Source organism: Hyperolius riggenbachi, chromosome 3 (assembly GCF_040937935.1).
Source record: "Hyperolius riggenbachi isolate aHypRig1 chromosome 3, aHypRig1.pri, whole genome shotgun sequence".
NCBI lineage: Eukaryota > Metazoa > Chordata > Amphibia > Anura > Hyperoliidae > Hyperolius > Hyperolius riggenbachi.
In genome coordinates, this window is record NC_090648.1 from 37,145,635 (window position 1) to 37,165,987 (window position 20,353).

The window sequence follows — 20,353 nt, forward strand, 5'->3', positions numbered from 1 at the left end:
TGTTTCGCGACTTATATTATGTTTACCAAACCAAGCTGGATCAAGACCTGGGGGAAAGTCTGGATTGTCTCGTAGGGTTATCAAGGGGGAAAACCCTGTTTTTTTTTGCCATTTTTCAATTATCCAGAGCAGTGATTTCAGGGTTGGTTTAATCAATGGATGGGACGATAAATTATATACTTTATTTATATTTTTAATGATCCAAGTAAAGACAAGATCAAAGTCTGATTCTTCCTCCTCTAGCCGCGGCCATATCCTATTTTCTGCAACAGTGGTGGTCTCTATTTTCCATTCCAGAATTCTTGTCAGATGTACACTTTTGTAATAATTATATAAGTTTGGAGCGGCAAGTCCGCCCTGATCTTTTCTTTTCATAACTAGTTTATAATTTATTCTGTGCTTAACATTGTTCCAGATAAAATTCTGGAATATCTTGTGCCAGTTCTGGAACCATATATTAGGGATGGTTATTGGTAGGCTCTGCAACAGAAAAATAAGTTTAGGGAGGATCAACATTTTAATAATGTTAATCCTACCAATTAGATTGAAGCACGGACGGTCCCAGGATCTCAACTTTTTTTTACATTCACCGACTATTTTTAAAAAGTTATTTTTAAAGAGAGAATCAAGATTGCTGGTAAGGTTAATACCTAAGTATTTAATTGCATGATTATTACACTTAAACTCACTGCTCTGTTTTATCTCTTCCATGAGTTCTACCGAACAGCCTATATTTAAGATCTCAGTTTTTTCTTTGTTCAATTTAAAATTAGAATATGTTGCAAAAAGATTAAGTTTATCTCGACATTTTATAGTTGAATTAAGTGGGTCCGTCAGAATTAGGAGTAAATCGTCGGCATAGGCCAAGATCTTCATTTCGCCTTGCCTAGTTTTTATACCTCTGATTTCATCATCTTGTTGAATAGCTTGAATAATTGTTTCAATGCCAAGATTAAATAGGATGGGGGACAAGGGACATCCTTGCCTAACCCCATTTGAGATAGAAAAAGTATCATCAAGCTGATTGTTTACCTTGACGCCTGCACTTTGGTTTTTATAAAGTTTCTTCAAGTTCCCAATAAATATTGGGCCTAGTCCAAATTCTGCCAGCACTGCAAAGATAAAGCTTCTTGATATACGGTCAAATGCTTTTTCAGCGTCCACTGCAATCATCACTGCAACCTCCCCTCTTTTTCTGCACCTGTGGATCAGATCAATTGCGGTGTATATATTATCCTTAGTTTGTTTATTTTTAATAAAACCTGATTGTTGACTCCCCAAAAGATGACTAATTATTTTATTTAATCTATTTGCTAATATTTTGGCGTAAATTTTTACGTCACAATTTATAAGGGATATAGGTCGAAATTGAGAGCAACTTGGATTTGGTTTATCCCCTTTTGGAATTAAAGTTATGGTAGCTCGGTTTGATTCATTAGAGAAAATTATGGAGTTTTCGTCATTATTCACAAGCTTACAAAAGAGGGGTGCTAAGATGTTCGTAAATGATTGATAGAACTCGGCATTAAAACCGTCAGGACCTGGACATTTTTTTTTGGGTAATTCCCTTACAGTGCTGAAGAATTCGGCCAGGGATATCGGAGATTCCAGATCTGCTTTATCATTCAAGCTTACCTTTGGGAGGTTTATTTTGTCTAAGAAATTTTTTGGGTTTAGCAGGTTTGATTCATCCATATTATAAAGTTCCTTGTAGAAGTTAGAAAATTCACTTGAGATCTGTTTAGTATCATGGATTATTTTACCTTTTTTATCAGTTATATGGTGAATAATATTGGATCTTCCTTTATCTTTCAAAAGGGTAGCTAAAACTTTCCCTGATTTGTTTTTCCCCAATGTATATCGTTTTTTTAATTTTTTATGTTCTGATGAACATTTGTTATTCAGGAGATCATTAAGTTCTGTTCTAATTTCAGTCACAATTGATAAAGATGTTATAGTTGAGCATTTTTTATGTTCACTTTCTGCTTGTTGTAAAGATTTTAGTAAGTTATTAATTTTATTATTCCTTTCTTTGTTCACTTTACTTTTAATGCTAATTAGAGTTCCTCTAATAACGCATTTTAAGGTGTCCCACAGGATACCACATGAACTGACAGAGTTTTCATTCAGATCTATAAAATCTTTAATCGCACTTGCAATTTGTTGCCTATAATCAGTGTTGTCCAACAATGAAGCATCCAGTTTCCATTGTTTACCTTCAATGGATTTTTTCCCTAGTAAAATAGATATTATCACCGGTGCGTGGTCGGAGAAGGTAATTTGTCCTATTTTTACATCTGTCACTGACAAAATAGTATCCTGCTGGACTAAAAAATAATCGATTCTTGAATAATTATGATGGACATGTGAGAAGTATGTAAAATCTCTTTCATTAAGATTTTTAATTCTCCAAATATCGACCAATCTATTGTTACCAATTGTTTTTTGAACTTCTGATATTTCATTTTCAGACAGATATGACCTGCCCTTAGAGGTATCTTGTTCAGGATTTAAAGGTAGATTAAAATCACCTCCCAAAACTATCGTCCCTTTAGCTTTAATTTTAACTTTATTAATAAAATTGATCACAGCGGCGGATTGGCCTCTATTCGGGGCATATATATTAGCAAGTGTTACTGGGTCTCCATTTACCCTCCCCAATACAATAAGTTCCCTGGCATCATCATCCTTGTATATTCTATCCACCGAAAAATCGAGACCAGTTCTTATAATAATTGAAACACCACAAGTTTTCTTAACGCGGTTAGGATTATTGATCCACTCTTTATATCTTTTATCAAAGATTATTGGGGTCTTCCCTAATTGGAAGTGTGTCTCTTGAATAAAAGCAATATCAATTTTATTTTTTAACAACAAATCAGTAATTCTTCCTCTCTTGCAGCCTGAATTGGCTCCTTTTACATTCATAGAAAGGATTTTTAATTCACACATCTTTATTTATTTTTTTAAAAGCAATAGGCAAAAGAGATGGTTCGCGGCTAGGGGAGAATAGGGCAGGAGGACGCATGGAAGGAGATGTAGGCTGGGGGGAGGGGCTCCAGGGCAAGAAACACACGACCAACCCACCACACTCTCACTTCAATCATACCTAAAATGAGCATCGCACACAATCAAACAACAAACTCTCTCTTTTCTTTTCCTTTCTTTCTTTTTTCTTCCCTCCTCCCCCTCCCGACCTAGTCCGCTCTGTCAACCTTGTTGACTTTTTTTGTCGGACTCTTCTAAACCTGTCAATTAACAAAAATAACAGGAGTAGAGCCCCTGCTGCCCAATCTGACGCATACTCTCCCTCCCCCTCCATCAGTGATCATACTAGAGAAACAGGAGGAAAAAAAAAAAAAAAAAACACTATCCCTACACATCTGCTATGAATCAGGCCTCAGTATCTTCCCAGCCTGGGATATGTATTGTGGGCAGTTTTAGAGCCTTTTGGATATTTATCAGTGGTTCTCCATCTGTCAAATTATATGTTTTCCCATCTATAGTTACTCTTAAAGAGAAGGGGAAGCCCCAGCTATATTGTCCTCCTTTTTTTTTGATCGCCTCCAGTAACGGTTTTAATTGTCTTCTTCGATCGATAGTTCGTTTTGAAAGGTCAGGAAAAAGTTCAATTTTCCAACCCTTAAACTCGATATTGCCCAGGGATCGCGCTTTACCTAGAATTCCTTCCTTTTCATGAAAGAAGTGAATCCTACACAGGATATCGGTACTTTTCCCCTCTTTTTGTGATCTTACTCTACCAATCCTGTGGATTCTGTCAATCACAATTTTATTTTCAGAATCTTTATATAGCAAATCTTTAAAAAGTTCTTGTGCTAGTGATGGGAGTTCTTTGGCCGGAATGTTGGAGGGGACACCCCTAATTTTTATATTATTTCTTCGACTTCGGTTTTCAAGGTCATCTATTTTTAGTGTAATTTCTTTTATCATCTTATTATGTATTGCTAAATCGTTTGATTGCTTATTAGTGGTTTTGACCACTTCCTCCACATTTTTTTCCAGCCTGTCAACTTTGTCCATGAGCTGATGTAGCTCTTCTTTGATAATTTTGAATTCATTACTCACTGCTTCTTTAATAGTAGCTTGCACTGTTTCAACCATAGTTATTTTTATTTTGGCAGAGAATTCTTCCATTAATTCCTTTATGTTTATATCGGCTGTAGGGCCCTTTGGGCAACTGTTCTCACAAAATTCTTGGTCAGCCTCATTCTCCGCTGCCAGTGTGGTTAAATGTTGTAATTCTTGGGGAGTAGCTTGTTGTACCTCTTTAGCATTTTTTTCCCCCCGCCCTTGAGTTTCTTTAACTGATTTTTGGACCACATCACAGAATTCTGAAATTTTTTTGATGTGTTTATTAATATCTTGTGGCGTTACCGATCCGTGGGGGGAAAACATACCCTCTGCTTTTCTATTTGGCGTTGAGGGTTTACTTAAAGGGTCTTCCCCTTGACCTGCTCCCCCTGTACCAAAGCCAAAGTTATGTAGGCCCTTTTCGGGTTGAATTCCCTTATTTTTCCTTGTACCTGTAGCCATTGTTGGAGTTCAATCATACAGTCTTAGTCAACACTATACCGCAGACAGTGCACAGTAGACACACAATACAAAGCCTTTTGTTAAGAGAGGTTGTACTTAACTCTCCTAAAGTCTCCTTGCCGGGTCTTCTGCTATGATAGAAATGTACTTAAATTAGCTGAAACAGGCGTAATAGTTGCATTGCATAGTGTACGGCTTGACAGCTTGACATCTTGATAGGGCACAGAGCACAGGGCACAGCTTAACAGGGCACAGGGCACAGGTAACCTAGAAAACACCTAGGAACAACAATCATAGAACATAGAAGACAACTTAGGACATCCAAGGGCATCCCGGGGTACAGCTGCTCAACTGGCCAACTGCTCTGAGGCTGCGAGGCTACAGAGACAAGCCAAACCGCAGCTGCAACTGCAGACAACACCAGCCATAGGCAGCACCGAGCACCAGAATGCCTAACGGGCCGTCACATACGCAAAAATACTTCCTCTCCCTTCTCCCTTCCCCTACCCTATCACTCCAGCTACAACTATACAACTGTACCTGGCCCGCTGCAAGCACGGACAGCGGGCAGTTATGGATGAGCCTCCACAATGGGGAGCAGGTGCAGGAGCAGGAACTCCGTAGCAGAGTAAACAAGATCCGGGTGACAGGAGTCAGGCATCAGAGGTCAGGCATCAGAGGTCTGCAGCGATGACAGGGAGGGCGAAGGCGACCAAGGCGACCAAGAAGGTGGAGAACGGATGGGGAGACAGTCCATAGGCTAGATACCGCTGGATCCTCCGAGCGCTGTAACATCCGTGGGCGCCAAACAACCTAACAGCTGAGCTGAGCAGCGAAGCCGGGCCGGGCCGAGCAGGCTGGTACGATCCGTGGTGCTACGATGCCTACCAGCTGTATCTGGATCAGCAGCGGGCAGCGGGCAGGCGGGGGATTGCTCAGTAGAGCTGCCTAAACATGCCACCTAAACAGCGCAGGCCGCGCGGCAGGCCATGGAGCCAGGGCTTGAGCTACCCGTAAGGGCGGAAGCAGAGAGGGCGGAAGCGCGTCACAATCAGGAAGCCGGGCAAACAGGTCCTCACATCCTCACGTCCGTCCTAGTGCATTATTTCTTCTATCCTATAAGTTCTTATACCTGTTCTAATGTGCTCTGTCTAACTGCAGCCTTTTTTAGTTGCACAGTGGCTGTATTATCTCTGTTATATGCTCTAATCTTGTCTCCTTTTTTAGCTCTGTCAGGTTCAGGCAGTCAGGCTGGAATGTGCTGTGCTGCTTGTGATTGGATAGAAGCTATACACACCCTCTCCGGGCCCCCTGCACACTCTGTATGACTCACACAGTGAGATACTCTCAGCCTATCACTTGCTATGTCTTTTGTTTGTAAACACTGCATAAAAATGGCAATTACAAGCCAGGATTGCAGCAGGGAGTGGCAGAAAGAGTACAGAGGGGCCCAGGAGAACATAATGAATAGAATGGTATGCTTTTTATTGTAAGACATTTAGAGTACAGATTCTCTTTAAGCAAGTTGCGCTATTTGCGCAGTACATGCTAATTTGCTTGTGAAAATGCCAATAAAGGAATTACCATAGTTTTTACCATGGTTTATTATGCACTGAGTAGGGAGGAGCAGTAGCTGCAGTGCTTGGATGAGCAGGCAAAATTTGATAAGTCAAAATTCTCAACAAATCTGACTGAATCACATAAGGCTATTTGTTCATGAATCTGAATTTTTCAGTCAAGTTGCCCTTTTCCCTTTTCTACATCCAATGGAGTGTTCACAGATGCCCTTAAAAATAAATTGCACCATATAGAGCCTGCCTCTAGCAGCCAATAGGAAGTAGGACATCCTCATCCTTTAGAAAGATGAGGGTGGGAGTGTTTTCTCATTCTGTTTCCTGCTTTTACCCTGGCTAGAGAGAGGAAGTGATAAAGGGAGAGTTACACTGGATAGACAGGATCAGTGAGTGTATATGGACATTAGTAACAATTCAGTTTTTGCCTGTACACACGTTACACAGGCAAAGGCAATTAGTCACTGCCATTGCTGATGTATCATATGAATTTATATATCTTTTTAATATATTTTTTAAATATAAAGTTAATATTTTGCACATTTGTTGCACCTAATTGTACATTGCTACTGTTACTTTAATGCTAGTGTAACGATCGGTGTCAGCAACCAGAGAGAGAATCTGATCCTTGGCGATCCGCAGTATCCCCAAGAGTACAGATATACCCGATTATTGAGGATCTGCGGAATCGTCAATAATCAGATATGTCTAACCTCTAGAAACCTGAGAGAGTGTAAGTGTTTGGTGCAACAGTAACAACTCTGAGTGGAGACCACCAGAGGAGCTGGCGGCCTAAGACTCCTGAGGAATTCACCCCTGACTATGGGTGATATTCCTACAGCCTGTGGACCCCTGGGCGAGGTACCGAGACTGGGTTAACGTAACACAGTAATAGCAATACTAGTCTGGGGTGTGAGGTCCGTAGTCACAACACCCTGGAACTAGTCTGGAGCATAACATAAATGATAATACAATTCCCTAGTCTTGGGTGTGAGTTCATCAACACCCTGGAACTAGTCTGGAATATAACATAAAGACAATACAGTTCCCTAATCTTGGGTGTGAGGGCCTTGATCTCAACATCCTGGAACTATGCTAGAGAATACACAGAAGATACACAGTATTCCTAGTCTGGGGTGTGAGGGCCTTGATCTCAACACCCTGGAACTGGTCTAACAAATAATACAATTCAATTAGTACTTTAAGCTATCAACAGAATCTGGCTAAGTGTGAATTCCCAGGTCCACCTGGTTCAAACACACTGTAAGGATCTGACTATGGTCTGAGTGCCTTCACGCAAGTGTTAGCAATGGCAGACAACCAGCAACTGACAAGCAGCAGAATATATAGTTGCTGGACTCTGCCGCCCCGCCCGAGCCATTCAGCCAATCATGAGTCCTGCAGGAACAGCTGACCTTCCTGATCAGCTGACACTTCCCCTGCTGGTATAAAGGTCCTGAGTTCAGGCCCGCGCGCGCGTAGCTCTCCATCTGCCTATGTGCACTAACAGATCCAGCAACACCAAGCGCACGCTGCTGCATGCAAACCGCGAAAACAGCCGCTTTGCTGTCAGGACATGCGGCGGCTTTTCCGCAATCCACCATACTACCAGACGCGTGTCTATGCGTGCAAACCGCCGCGTCGGACGTGGAGTCAGCCGCCTTGCTCTTGGCACATGCGGCGGCTTTTCCGCGTTTTCTCACAGCTAGGTACACACCATACAATTTTCTATTAGATTTTCTGCTATGCTGGGAATACACGGGTCGTTTTCTGCGCTCGATTCTGAGGGCGATTCTCTTATCTTCCATTTGTTTTTCTTATCTTTTCCCATTGTTCCCCATGCAATATCGAGCGCAGAAATGATTGGGCGGGAGATCGGACATGTCAGAAATTATCTGTCGAGCCATCTAAATGGCTCAAAAACTAAAGGGGCCCATACATCTAATGATTTTCCCGCCGATATACAGCAGATTCGATCACTGTGATGGAATCTGCTGTGAAATCGTTGCGCAAATGCTGACAGAACGATCAATTTCCATCCGTAATCAATCATTCCCGTTGATTCCCATTGATCCGTCCGTGCGGAAGATTTTGCTCGATTGCCGGCGGGTCGGGAGAGCGTCGATAGCAGTGTTCGAATGCCCGACGACCGATGCAATACAGCGGCAATACATTACCTGCTCTGCCATCGCATGTCCCCACTCTCTCCGCTGTCCTCTTCTCCAAGCTGGGCTCCGAGTCCGGCAAGCTTCACTGAACTTCCTGTCCCAGCAGGAAGTTTAAACAGTAGAGCGCCCTCTACTGTTTAAACTACCCCCGGACAGGAAGTTCAGTGAATCCTGCCAGACTCGGAGCCCAGCACGGAGAAGAAGACAGCGGAGACCGGGGAAGTCGCGACGGCCGGATCAGGAAATGTATGCGGGGGGGGGGGGGGGGGGGGGGTCCGGCAGCAGCTGCAGCTTCACAGATTGTGATCGGTTTCATGCTGAAATTGATTCACAATCTGTTTGCAGTAAAGGCAGCCATACGATCCCTCTCTGATCAGACTCAATCAGAGAGGGATCTATCTGTTGGTCGATCTGATGGCAAATCGATCAGTGTATGGCCACCTTAATCGTCTATTCCCAGCATTATATTTACCTGCCAGATAGATCATTGCCAACATGTTGGAAATGATCTATCTAACCATCTATCTGCCTAGCAAATAGGCATTGTTTTATTCAGCAGGAGATAACCAGAAGACAATGCACCAGAGATAATGACCAGTCTCTACAGAAAATAATCTAACTGAAAATCTAACAGAAAAATTTAACAGAAAATTGTATGGTGTGTACTGGGCATAAAGATTACTATTGTACACATTTGTACAGAATCCTATATTACTACTGTTACTATAGAAATTAATATTTGCACCTATTTGAGTGTTTCTTCTTTTATCATAAAGCATAAGCATTGTGCATAATGGCTATTGTAAGAATCTATATAATGCAGATTTGCGCCTGAATGTACTTTACTTCTATTAACAGAAAGGTTTAATTTTGAGCACATTTGTGCTTAATTGTGCATTACTGTTATAATGAGAGTTTTGTGCCCTTAATTTTACATCACACTCACCTATCTTTGCAGTAAAAAGTTGATTGTGTATTCAACTACAGATTTGCACACCTTAAAGAACATGTGATCGTTTAGTGAAGAGTTTCTCAAATCTGTTTTTGGCAGATTTTTTCATCCCTACTGGACACAAAAAAAATACCCGTATATCCCGGCATATAAGACGACTTGGCGTATAAGACAACTGAGTCCCCAACTTTTCCTGTTAAACTATAGAGTTTAGGATATATTCGCCGTATAAGACTACCTCTCTTTGAACGCACACCAAAAAAAATTAAAAATGATATACTGGTGCTATGTATGAACAGATACTGGTGTTGTACTGTATGTGGTACCTAGTGTATAACAGTATATAGACGAATGACTAGATGTGATTGGTCAACTCTCCCCCTCCGTAAGCAGATTGGTCAGCTCTCCTTGTCTACCTGTTTATTAGAGCGGTATGGAAGCAGGGTTGGTCAGAACCCGATTACAATGACGCACCTTACGCAATATGTAGGAAACCTGGGGATGAGAATGCGGAATCATCCAGGATGATGATCTATGGCAGTCCAAAGTTAAAAACATTTTATAGCAGTAGCACAATTGTGTTCGAAACTGTATTGTATTGTATTGTGTTTTGTTTAACATTTACACTGTGTTTTTCTCAGCCCTGTATGCCAAGTCCAATTCCGGGCATGACCCAGTCGTGCTTGGCGAAATAAAAATGATTCTGATTCTGATGGAAGAATAGATTGCGCTGAGCCCATAAAATGCGCCTCTTTCACCCTTCTGGCCCCGCCCTTGTATCCTATTTACCACCTTCTCTGCCTCTCAGATCTCGCACATGTGCGCCTGCTCCGCTTCACTACAGTCCTTAGCAGCGAGATCTGAGAGGCGGTAACAGGATAGAGCGTGTCACCCGGCATCAATGACACCCGGCGTATAAGACGACCCCTAACTTTTCAGAAGATTTTCAAGGATTAAAAAGTAGTCTAATAAGCCAGAATATACAGTAATATTGTTCCACACAGAGAGAGTAAATGGGTGGGGTCAGTCAATCTCTATTAGCATCTTCCAAAGACTTATCTCGTTTGAGATAAGTGCACTACTTTTGCCCTTGGCCGACAGAACTCGTTGTGCTGTAGATTCTTGGAATGCTTCGATATCTCTCTGCTAGCAGAGGCTATAGAAAATGAAAGGAGAACTCTTCTGTTAATGCCTCACACTGCCCCCTAGTGACAAGTGGCCATAAATACAGCAAAGTAGCAAAGAAATGTAATGTTAGGGCTTGTTCACATCTCAAATCGAAATCGCTGACGGCAGTGATTTTCAATTTTTTGCTAATTTTTTTCCACCTCCCAGCGCTTACCTGCACACTTCGATTTTGTGTAAAGCGCTTTTCAAAGCACTTTTGCAGAGTGATTTGTTTTTTCACTTCCTGACGCAAGTCAGGAAGTGAACTCTTTGACCCGGAAAATAATAAATACAGTGGGCTCAATTCTGGTACCTATGTTAGGTGAAGTAAACAGTAGTCGGGAAAATACCTAATTCATTATTTTTTATTTTTTATTTTATTCTTGTACATTTTCCTGCCTGCTGATTATGTTCGGTAAATTTCTGACACGGGGAAAACATGCGATGGTCATTTGGAAAACTGTGAGGTATTTTCCCAACAGTCTTGTGAGGCACTTAAAGTGGTCTAACACCCAGCATTTCAACTTTGCTTTAAAAGATTGCTTACAGCTTAGAAACTATTATTCACTGAATGGGATTAACATGACATTTTAGTGTTGCATTTAGCTAGAAATCCGCATCCGTGCTGAGGTTTAGATACAAATGTATCTATTTACAAATGTAAATAAACAAACACCTCTCTGAGAGAGCACAGAGGGCTTCCCAGACAGGCTTTTCAGAGGCCTATTTGCATTCCAAACAAAGATACATTTGTATCTAAACCTCAGCACGGAAGCAGATTTCTAGCTAAATACAAAACAAAAATGTCATGTTTAACCCATTCAGTAAATTTCTGCTTAAAAAAAAATCTGGCATAATAATTTCTAAGCTGTAAGCAATCTTTTAAAGCAAAGTTGAAATGCTGGGTGTTAGACCGCTTTAAGCTTGTGGGAGTGGTAGTTGATCACCTGGGGGATTTTGGCACCACTGCAGCTTCCCGGCCCCCAGCCTCTCATAGTGCTGCGACCCCCCTCCCGACCTACAGCCTCTAAAAGTCCTCTGAACCCTCCTCTCCTGACCCCCAGCCTCTCATAGTGCTGCGACCCCCTCCCGACCCCCAGCCTCTAAAAGTGCTCCTAACCCCAGCCTCTATGTTGTTATAAGTAAAAGTGCTCAAACCCTCTTCATTTCTTCTCCCTGCGGACAAACCCCCCACCCTACCACGGCCACCGCACCATCACTCATGCCGGATCCCCTTGCGGCACTATAAATTGTATTGGTGCTACTACTCCCCATTATGGCTCTCTCCTGCGTTGGTGGGAATCGCCGCGGAAAAAATTTGCATGCGGATGCGAATTTTGCATGTGGTTGTATGCGAATTTTCATGCAAATTCGCATACGATTTTGCATGGATGACTATGTATGCAAATTTAACCATGGCAGTGCCTGTGTGCTTTTCCATTGTTTCTATGCGAAATCGTATGCAAATTCACATGAAAATTTGCATACCAAAACCGCATGCAAATTTCCTATTAAATACATTGTATGCAAATCGCATAACGGTATGCGGTATGCAAATTCTGATGGCTCTGCCTTGCAGATTTTTTCTGGACAGAAAAACGCTCAGAAATCCTGACAAGTGGAAACAGTCCCATCCACGTTTATTGTCTATGCGAATCTGCATGCAGGAAACGCATGCAGATTTAAGGGCCCGTTTCCACTAGAGATTCGCTCTAGTGGAAACGGGCCCTTAAAGAAAGTACTTCCACTCTACTGTCGGACAACAAGGACTTAGAAAAGCCAGTCATTGCCAGGTATTTTTTAATATATTAAAGGGGAATAATAATACGACGACAATGATGATAGTAATATAAACTAGAAACCTTAGTACATTGCTAGTTAATGCATATTTATTGTCGGATTAATTAAAAAATGAAAGGCCGAATTAGAATGTGTTGCATAACTAGATTGCATGCTGGTGTAATTCATTCATTTTCTTGATTTACTTTTCAGATTAGTCCAATCTCAACTGTATCTCTCCTTGGTAATAGACAAAGGTTTCCTTCCTTCTTCAGGACTATTGCCAGTGATAAGTTTCAGTCGAGGGGTTTGGCCAAACTTGTCATGCACTTTGGATGGACCTGGGTTGGTCTGCTGGCAACAGATACTGATTATGGTCAGCTTGGAATTCAACCAATCAAGCAAGAGATAACCAAAGCTGGAGGATGCATAGCCTTCTCTGAGGCCATTCCTGTGGGTCAACCGAACCGTAATGCTCCTCACATAGCAAAAGTCATCAAAGAATCAACTGCAAAAGTGATTATTGCCTTTGCCATTAGTGCTGACATACTTCTTATCATGAATGAGATGTTAAGGCAGAATGTGAGTGGAAAGGTTTTTGTTGCCAATGCTGGCTGGTCCAAGAGCAGTTTGTTTTTTGTGGAAAGGTTCTTCCAACTTCTTTCAGGTAGTGTTGGATTAGGAACCAGAATTCTAGATATTCCAGGCTTGAGCAATTTTCTACTCATCGCTGAGCAACCTTCTAATTTGGAACAGAACTGGATGAAACTTTTTTGGGAAGGAATGTTTGACTGCAGCTTTTTAAATGGGACTTCTGCCCGACAATGTACAGGAAATGAGAGCGTGAGCAGCATGAGGAACAGCTCGATGTACAGCAACAGTTTTGCATTTGCCCATAGTTCTTATGCCGCAGTTTATGTTGTAGCCAGGTCATTAGACTATATGAGAAACTGCAAGAAGAGTGGAGGGATGTATTCATCTGAGACCTGCATGGGCATTTGGATTTTCAAGCCTTGGCAGGTAATAAAACCATAGACTCTTATTAACAAACAATAACTATCAGTAGACATTAAAGTGTATAGTCCTTCCTTTCAGGGGTTTATCCACATTTTCACCCCCCCCCCCCACCCCAACACCCACACATGCTACATAGCTTACATTTGCAGAAATAAGGCCTCAAAATAATAGCTGTGTGCCCTGTGAGCCTATTTTCAAAATTCCTTTGAATTTGGCTGTGCCTTTAACTATCTCTTGTAACCTCCTGTGTTGCTGTTTGAGCAGTCCCCATGATTTGGGGCAGGGCGCCAGGGAGGAGGAGCCCATACTTCTTTATTTCTCCTTCTCCACCATGTCTTCTTCCTGTGCTACCCTGGCTTTGCCACTCAAACCTACAGATCAGAGCAACATCAGTTACAGAGCTTACCTATTCCTTCGCCATGTCTTACTGGCGCTCCCACTGCTGCCACTAGATGTCACTGTCCTCTCTGCCTTCCTCCCAGTCTGACACGTCGAATTATGTGCAGAGAAATTCAGAGAAAGGCAGGAATAGGTAAGCTCCGTCACTGCCACTACTGACCTGTAGGTCTGAGTAGCAGGGCCAGGGGAGTACAGGAGGGAGGCTCTGATGAAGTAAGGAAAAACTCTTTTCCCCTCCTCCATTCTGGGCACATGGGTAAGGGGGTTGTAGGGAGGGGTCCATGGGCGTAACAATCCCCCATGCTGTCGTTGTCACAGGGGGGGCCTGGAGGCTTTGGGGGGGGCTGTCTTCCCTCTCCCCAACCACAAGAGCAGTCAGTTAGCAAAAAACCTCCCCGTTCACTCGCAAAACGGTCTCTGCCACCTCCTCCCGCCATGCAGAGTACCGAGTAACAGGAGCGTGTTTAAATTTTTCCTGCTTCCAGAAGCTGCTTTACAGCAAACCTCTATCTGCTGCCATTTGCCGGTTCCCAATCACGTGACCCACAAGGGGTTAGGGGACCAAGGGGGTCCCATGCTTTTATTTTTGCAGGGGGGGCTATTAAGCCTACTTATGCCCATGGAGGAGTCCCCCTAAAAGTTTTGACCAATTATGTGGAGTAGCTGATGACTTTGATTGGTCCAAATCCAAGCTAAATCCATACACAACAGTAACCTAAAATTTTAACTGGAATTAGTAGCACGTCAGTGATCATGTGGTGGTGGGGAGGAGGAGAGCAGAGAGAGACGGGGTTTTCTGACTGATTTCTCTAGCTGTCCTTTGGTGTCAAAAGAGAATATAGGTGTCTTGGCACTTTTCAGTCAAAATGTAATGAAACACGTGTTAATAGGAGACTGAATTTAATTTCAGGCCATTCTGAAAGCTGTACTGAAACCCTTTAGCATTGACAGTAGTAAAACTATATGCGCACTGCAGGGCCACATTTTTCCCGCCCATCCCTAAACCTGGTAGCCTATGTAGGGTTGGGGCACAGAATGGGCATTCTGTTCTGGGTCATGATCACATGATCTGACATGTGATCAGGACCCAGAGGATGGTGTTAGTGTTACAGTGCCACTCAGTGGTGGAAGAAGGGGAATGGACAGGGCTTTCCTACTACCCCCTTTCACCACTGAGCTGCGGTGTAACTCTGACACCATGCCAGCAATCAGTATCCTCAGCAGCGTCAGCCATCACCGCTAGTTTCTTTCACAAAGAACTGGGTCATCAGTGCTGAGCCTTCGTCTTCCTTTGTCTCCCCCCCCCCCTTCGATGTTTCCTTAGGGATCAGGAATCAGGAATTCTTTATTTCGCCAAGCATGCCTGGGTCGTGCCCGGAATTGGGTTTGGCACAGTACATATAGCTCAAGGAGAACAACGATAGGTAGCATAGAACAGCAAGAACAGAAGTTAACACTTATACACAGAGCACAAGCAGTTACATCTACATTATTGTAATTACATTTGCGTTACATACTAGAGCAGCGGTTCACATTACCCGTAACAGTTCCAAATGTCATAGAATGGCCGATCAACAATTAGTTTTTGTGTGCTGATGGGAGTATGTGGAGGGAATTAAGGAGGCTGACGGCTGAGGGAAAGAAAGAGTTACTGTGTCTGGAAGTCCTTGTGGAGATGGCCCAAAGCCTCCATCTCAGGGGGAGCTGACAGAAGTAGCGGTGGCCCGGGTGAGAAGGATCATTAGTGATCCTCAGCGCCCTCGACCTCAGCCTTCTCTTGTGTAGGAGGTCAAGCGCAGGGAGAGGTCTTCCAATGACCCTCTCTCCGCTGCCCTGATGACCCTCTGAAGTGTGAGCCTGTCACTGGCGGTGGTGCCGGAGTACCAGACCAGGATGAAAGAGCAGAGAATCAATTCAATGGTGGCGGAGTAGAGAAGCTGGTCAACATCTCTGGGGCCATGCCAAACTTCCTCAGCTGACAAAGGAAGTAGAGTCTCTGCTGGGCTTTCCTTTGGATGGCAGTGATGTTGGGCCTCCAGCTGAGGTCACTGCAAATGGTAGTGCCCAGGAGACGGGCGCAAGGCACTCTGGCCACTTCCGTACCATCAATGTGAATTAGAGGTGGGATGGGAGCGGATTTCCTGAAGTCCACGATTAGCTCGACAGTTTTTGCAGTGTTGAGCACTAGCTTGTTCTCCTTGCACCAGTGGGAGATTCTCTCCACCTGCTGACAGTACTCCTGGATGTTGTCCTTGGTGACGAGACCGACAATGGTGGTGTCGTCGGCAAACTTAATGACCTTGACCGAATCTGCCTTGGATCTGCAATTGTTAGTGTAGAGGGAAAACAGCAGTGGAGACAAGACGCAGCCTAGTAGATGATACAAAGTGCGACTGCTTGCGCTTTTAGACATTATCCCCCCCTCTTTCCAGAACCTGTATAAGCCAAAACCAATTCTGGGAACAACCTCCAATTTGTACTTGGCAAAATAAATGATTCTCATTCTGAGGCCTAATGCAGCATGAGTTTAGCCGGCTGCCCCTGACCTGTCCAAACTTATCTGTAGTGAGATAACTCAGGCAGGGCTGTTAAAAGGTTAAGTAAACCCGTAGCTAGAGTTTTATGGGCGCTGCTTTTTCTATTCCCTTAAAACAAATTTAGTTTTCTGGCTATCATGGCAATCATTTGGATTCAGCAGGTTTTGATGTACAACTGAAGTCAGTACACAGTCCAAGATACTGGACTTCCAAGCCCATATGCAATTACATTTTTCTCCTTAGTTTTCTCCTAGGTGATATTTTCAAAATTGTCAATAGAATGCTTTTCAAACCACCAGAAGCAAGAAAATACTCAAAAACATTTTGCTAGTACTTTTTCACCTACGTTTTTAGTACTTTTTCAATTGCAAAGTGCTGAAAAGTTAGTGAAAGAGAAGATGAAAAATTATCTAGGAAAAACTCAGTAGAACAAGTTAATTGCACATGGGCCCCAGTCTGCCTAAGGTTCCTAATAACGATGCCATTTTAAATAAATGTTTTAATTTTCAATTAGATTATTCAGACCGCATTTTAGGAAAACCAAGAAGCTGGTATTTCCATTCGACCCTGAACAATCACATTATTGATTGTGTTCACAAAGTCAATGAGTATGGTGTAGTTTTCCATAGATACAATTAAAATCGGTATTAATAAGATCATAATAAGATCACAAGTTAGATTCTTTATGCTGTATATTGAATAAATACAAACTTTTCTTTTGATTTGAATGGTGTTGCCCCCCCCCCCCCCCCAAAAAAAAAAAATCACTATACTAATCGGTATTTTAAAGGTGCTGATAAGTGACTTAGGGCCCAATCCAATTCTCTTTTTCTCCCAAGTTTTCACCTACGAGATAATTTTTCATCCCCTGTTTAAAATAATTTTCAGCCCTCTGCAACCAGTGCTGCTCATCCGGATTCCGGATATCCAGGTAACCTGGATATCCAACCTTTTTTCAGCTATCCAACTGGATTCGGATTCCGGATACCTGGGCCCAAATCCGGATAGCTATCTGCGGATATTTGGTCGCATACCCGGATATCCACGGATATCCAGCAGATATCCGGATCCGAATACTGTAACTAAGGAGATGACATAATTGAGACAATCAGAGGGCTCCCAGGGGCTCCCAGCAGAAGCCCTAGCAACCAACCACAGAAGGGAACCTTGGCCAGCCCCACCTGACCTCACTGAGCCAATCAGAGGGCTCCCAGCCTAAGCCCTGGCACCCAATCACAGAAGGGAACCCTGGCCAGCCCCCCTGTGGGTGTCATCCTGTGTGACTGCTCAGTCACTGAGAGACATGATGCAGTGCTGCTGGCCTAGCAGTGCTGTATACAGTGATAAACCTAAAGCTGTTCAGTGATTAAACCCTTCACTATCACTACACTATTGTTGTATTGTTAATTAGCTTGATTTCATTGTGTGACAGTCAGAGTGTGTGCTGTGCTGCAGGGCTGCTGCAGCTGCTATGTGTCTGTGTGTGTGCTGTGTACAGACCAGGCCAGCTGCTGCCTGCTGGCCAGCTTTTAGCCTTAGCTAGCTACAGTATAGGTTAGGTTAGGGATTAGGGAATATAGGATTACTGTGTTATTGTGTAGTTAGTACTGTAGTACTGCTGTCAGTGCTAGCAGTTGTTAGAGTAGTAGTACTACTGTATTAGCTTACTACAGAACTGCTGTGCTGCTGAGCAGTGCCAGTGTGACAGTTAGTGTCTTCTCCTTTGCTGTCTGACTGTCACTCGGCATGTGGAACTTTGGCACGTGACACATACCAATTGCCACGTGACATGTGCCAATTGCCCCATGACACGTGCCAAGTGCCACATGACACGTGTCATGTGACACGTGCCACATGCCAAGTGCCAAGGGCCACGTGCCAAGCGCCAAGGGCCACGTGCCAAGTGCCAAGGGCCACATGCCAAGTGCCAAGGGCCACGTGCCAAGTGCCACGTGCCAAGTGCCAAGGTTCACATGTCAAGTGCCAAGGGTCACATGCCAAGGGCCACATGCCACGTGCCAAGTGCCAAGGGCCACGTGCCAAGTGCCACGTGCCATTGCCAAGTGCCACGTCCCGCATTCTCCTGGCAGACGTTATACCTGCTGCTGCTGCATTGCCCTGCTCCTGCTGCCTGTGCTGCTCGCTGCTCCCACCGCCAGGGTGCCACAGGCCACTGCTGCTGTGCTGATACCACCTATATTTAACCCAAAATACAATTGCTGCGTAATTTTTTGGAGGTGTCTTAGCTGAAAACTGTCATGTCCCAGTTGTGCGGCTGGACTTTGGACACAATGTGGGCTGCACGACCGCTGTCTGGAACCTAGGCCTGATGTTAATTGACAGCCATTTTTTGGGGGTTGGGGGATTTTAAGTCCCCACATCATCAGTTAGTGTTTCTCTTTAAAAAAATAATGATGATACATGCCTCATTTACTCTAAAAAACAATTTAAAGGCCACTTCCATTTTTTCTATCCAGATATTCAAATCCGGCTGGATACCCCGGATAGTGAGGTCGGATATCCGATCCGAATCTGGATCAGAAAATTTTAAACTCAGATATCCGACCCGGATCGGATATCTGGGTATCCGGATCCGGATCCAATCCGGATTTTAAAAAGGGGTATCCGAGCAGCACTGTCTGCAACTAAAAAAGTACCAAAAAGTAGTTGAGAAAGTACTGGCAAAGTCATTTGGGGTATTTTATTGCTTGCTGGAGGCTTAAAAAGCATTTTATTTATAAGATGGGAAAATATCACCTACGAGAAAACGTAAATGAAAAAGTGAATTGAATAAATAGATTGTACAATCTTGTGACTTTTTTTTTTGTAATATGAGGGACTATCTATACCTTAAGTATGGGTCAATTATCAGTAGTTATTAATACTCAGAGGATCAACACAGTATTACTTTGACTCGATATACCATGATCTGAATAACTCTAATCCACTTCTGTTTATTTCAACCAGTAACATACAAATTGGTTCATATTTTGTAGGGAATAATTTTCTCCTTTTAATAGTTACTCCGCTCCATACAAAATTTGAGGATAACGCTGAGCAGTGGGGCTCTAATTTACTTCGATGACAATGGAGAAATTCCAGCTATACATGACATAGTCAACTGGCAGAGGAGGTCAGATGGTTCCATCTGGTATGTGGTTGTTGGAAACTACAGCAGCTCAGCATCCCCTGGACCAAAGCTAACCATCAACTCTAGTCTGTTGCGATGGATAATGAGTGACTCTCAGGTGAGTACTTGGAACAAAAAATAAATAAATAAACACTCTTAGAACTTTAATGTTTTTAAATCCAGAAGTTGACTTAAAGCAATACTGTAGGGGGGTCGGAGGAAAATGAGTTGAACTTACCCGGGGCTTCTAACAGTCCCCCGCAGAGGTCCTGTGCCCGCGCAGACACTCACCGATGCTCCGGTTCACTTCTGGAATTTCAGACTTTAAAGCCTAAAAAACCACTGCGCCTGCGTTGCCTTGTCCTCGCTCCCGCTAACATCACCAGGAGTGTACTGCGCAGGCACAGACCATACTGGGGCTGCGCCGTGCGCTCCTGGTGACATCAGCAGGATTGAGGACACGGCAATGCAGGTGCCGTGGTTTTCAGACTTTAAAGTCTGAAATTCCAGAAGTGAACCAGAGGCGGGGCCAGAGCATCGGTGAGTGGCTGCGCGGGCACAGGATGTCTGTGGAGGACCATTAGAAGCCCCGGGTAAGTTCAATTCATTTTCCCCCGACCCCCCTACAGTGTCCCTTTAAAGAGGAGCTTTAGTGAAACTGAAAAGGGGAAAAAAATAAATCATATATTGCAAAGTGAGAAGTTAAAAACTAGGAGATTGAGAAATGCTGGATATTCTCCATTTAATTTGTTCATGTTGTTTGATCCACAATGAGCCTGCCTATCATCATCTTTACCACAGGAAGACATGAAAAAAAACTAGACAGCACCAACTGTCATTATTAATAACCACACCCCCTAACAATGTGATAGGCTATGGGCCTGTTTCCATTACACACAGATTGGATGCAGAGTGGATGCAGATTAGATGCAGAAAACCTGACTCCAATTAATGCCTATGGGACAATCTGCATAAAAAAAAAATTGCATTTAGTGGAAACAGGCCCATAGGCATCCAAACTGGGTGTAGTGGAAACAGGCCCTTAAAGGTTGTTGGTATTTTTTTAACATATATACATA

The 20,353-nt window shown here is 43.3% G+C and overlaps 1 protein-coding gene across 1 annotated transcript in view; it reads left to right on the plus strand.

Annotated features, from left to right (window-relative positions):
* LOC137562040 (extracellular calcium-sensing receptor-like) overlaps positions 1–20,353 on the plus strand; it is a 68,989-nt gene that overhangs the window by 30,921 nt on the left and 17,715 nt on the right. The window contains exons 4-5 of the mRNA XM_068273381.1: positions 12,405–13,211; positions 19,165–19,392. Coding sequence (XP_068129482.1) covers positions 12,405–13,211; positions 19,165–19,392 — 1,035 coding nt within the window. The remainder of the gene's footprint in view (positions 1–12,404; positions 13,212–19,164; positions 19,393–20,353) is intronic.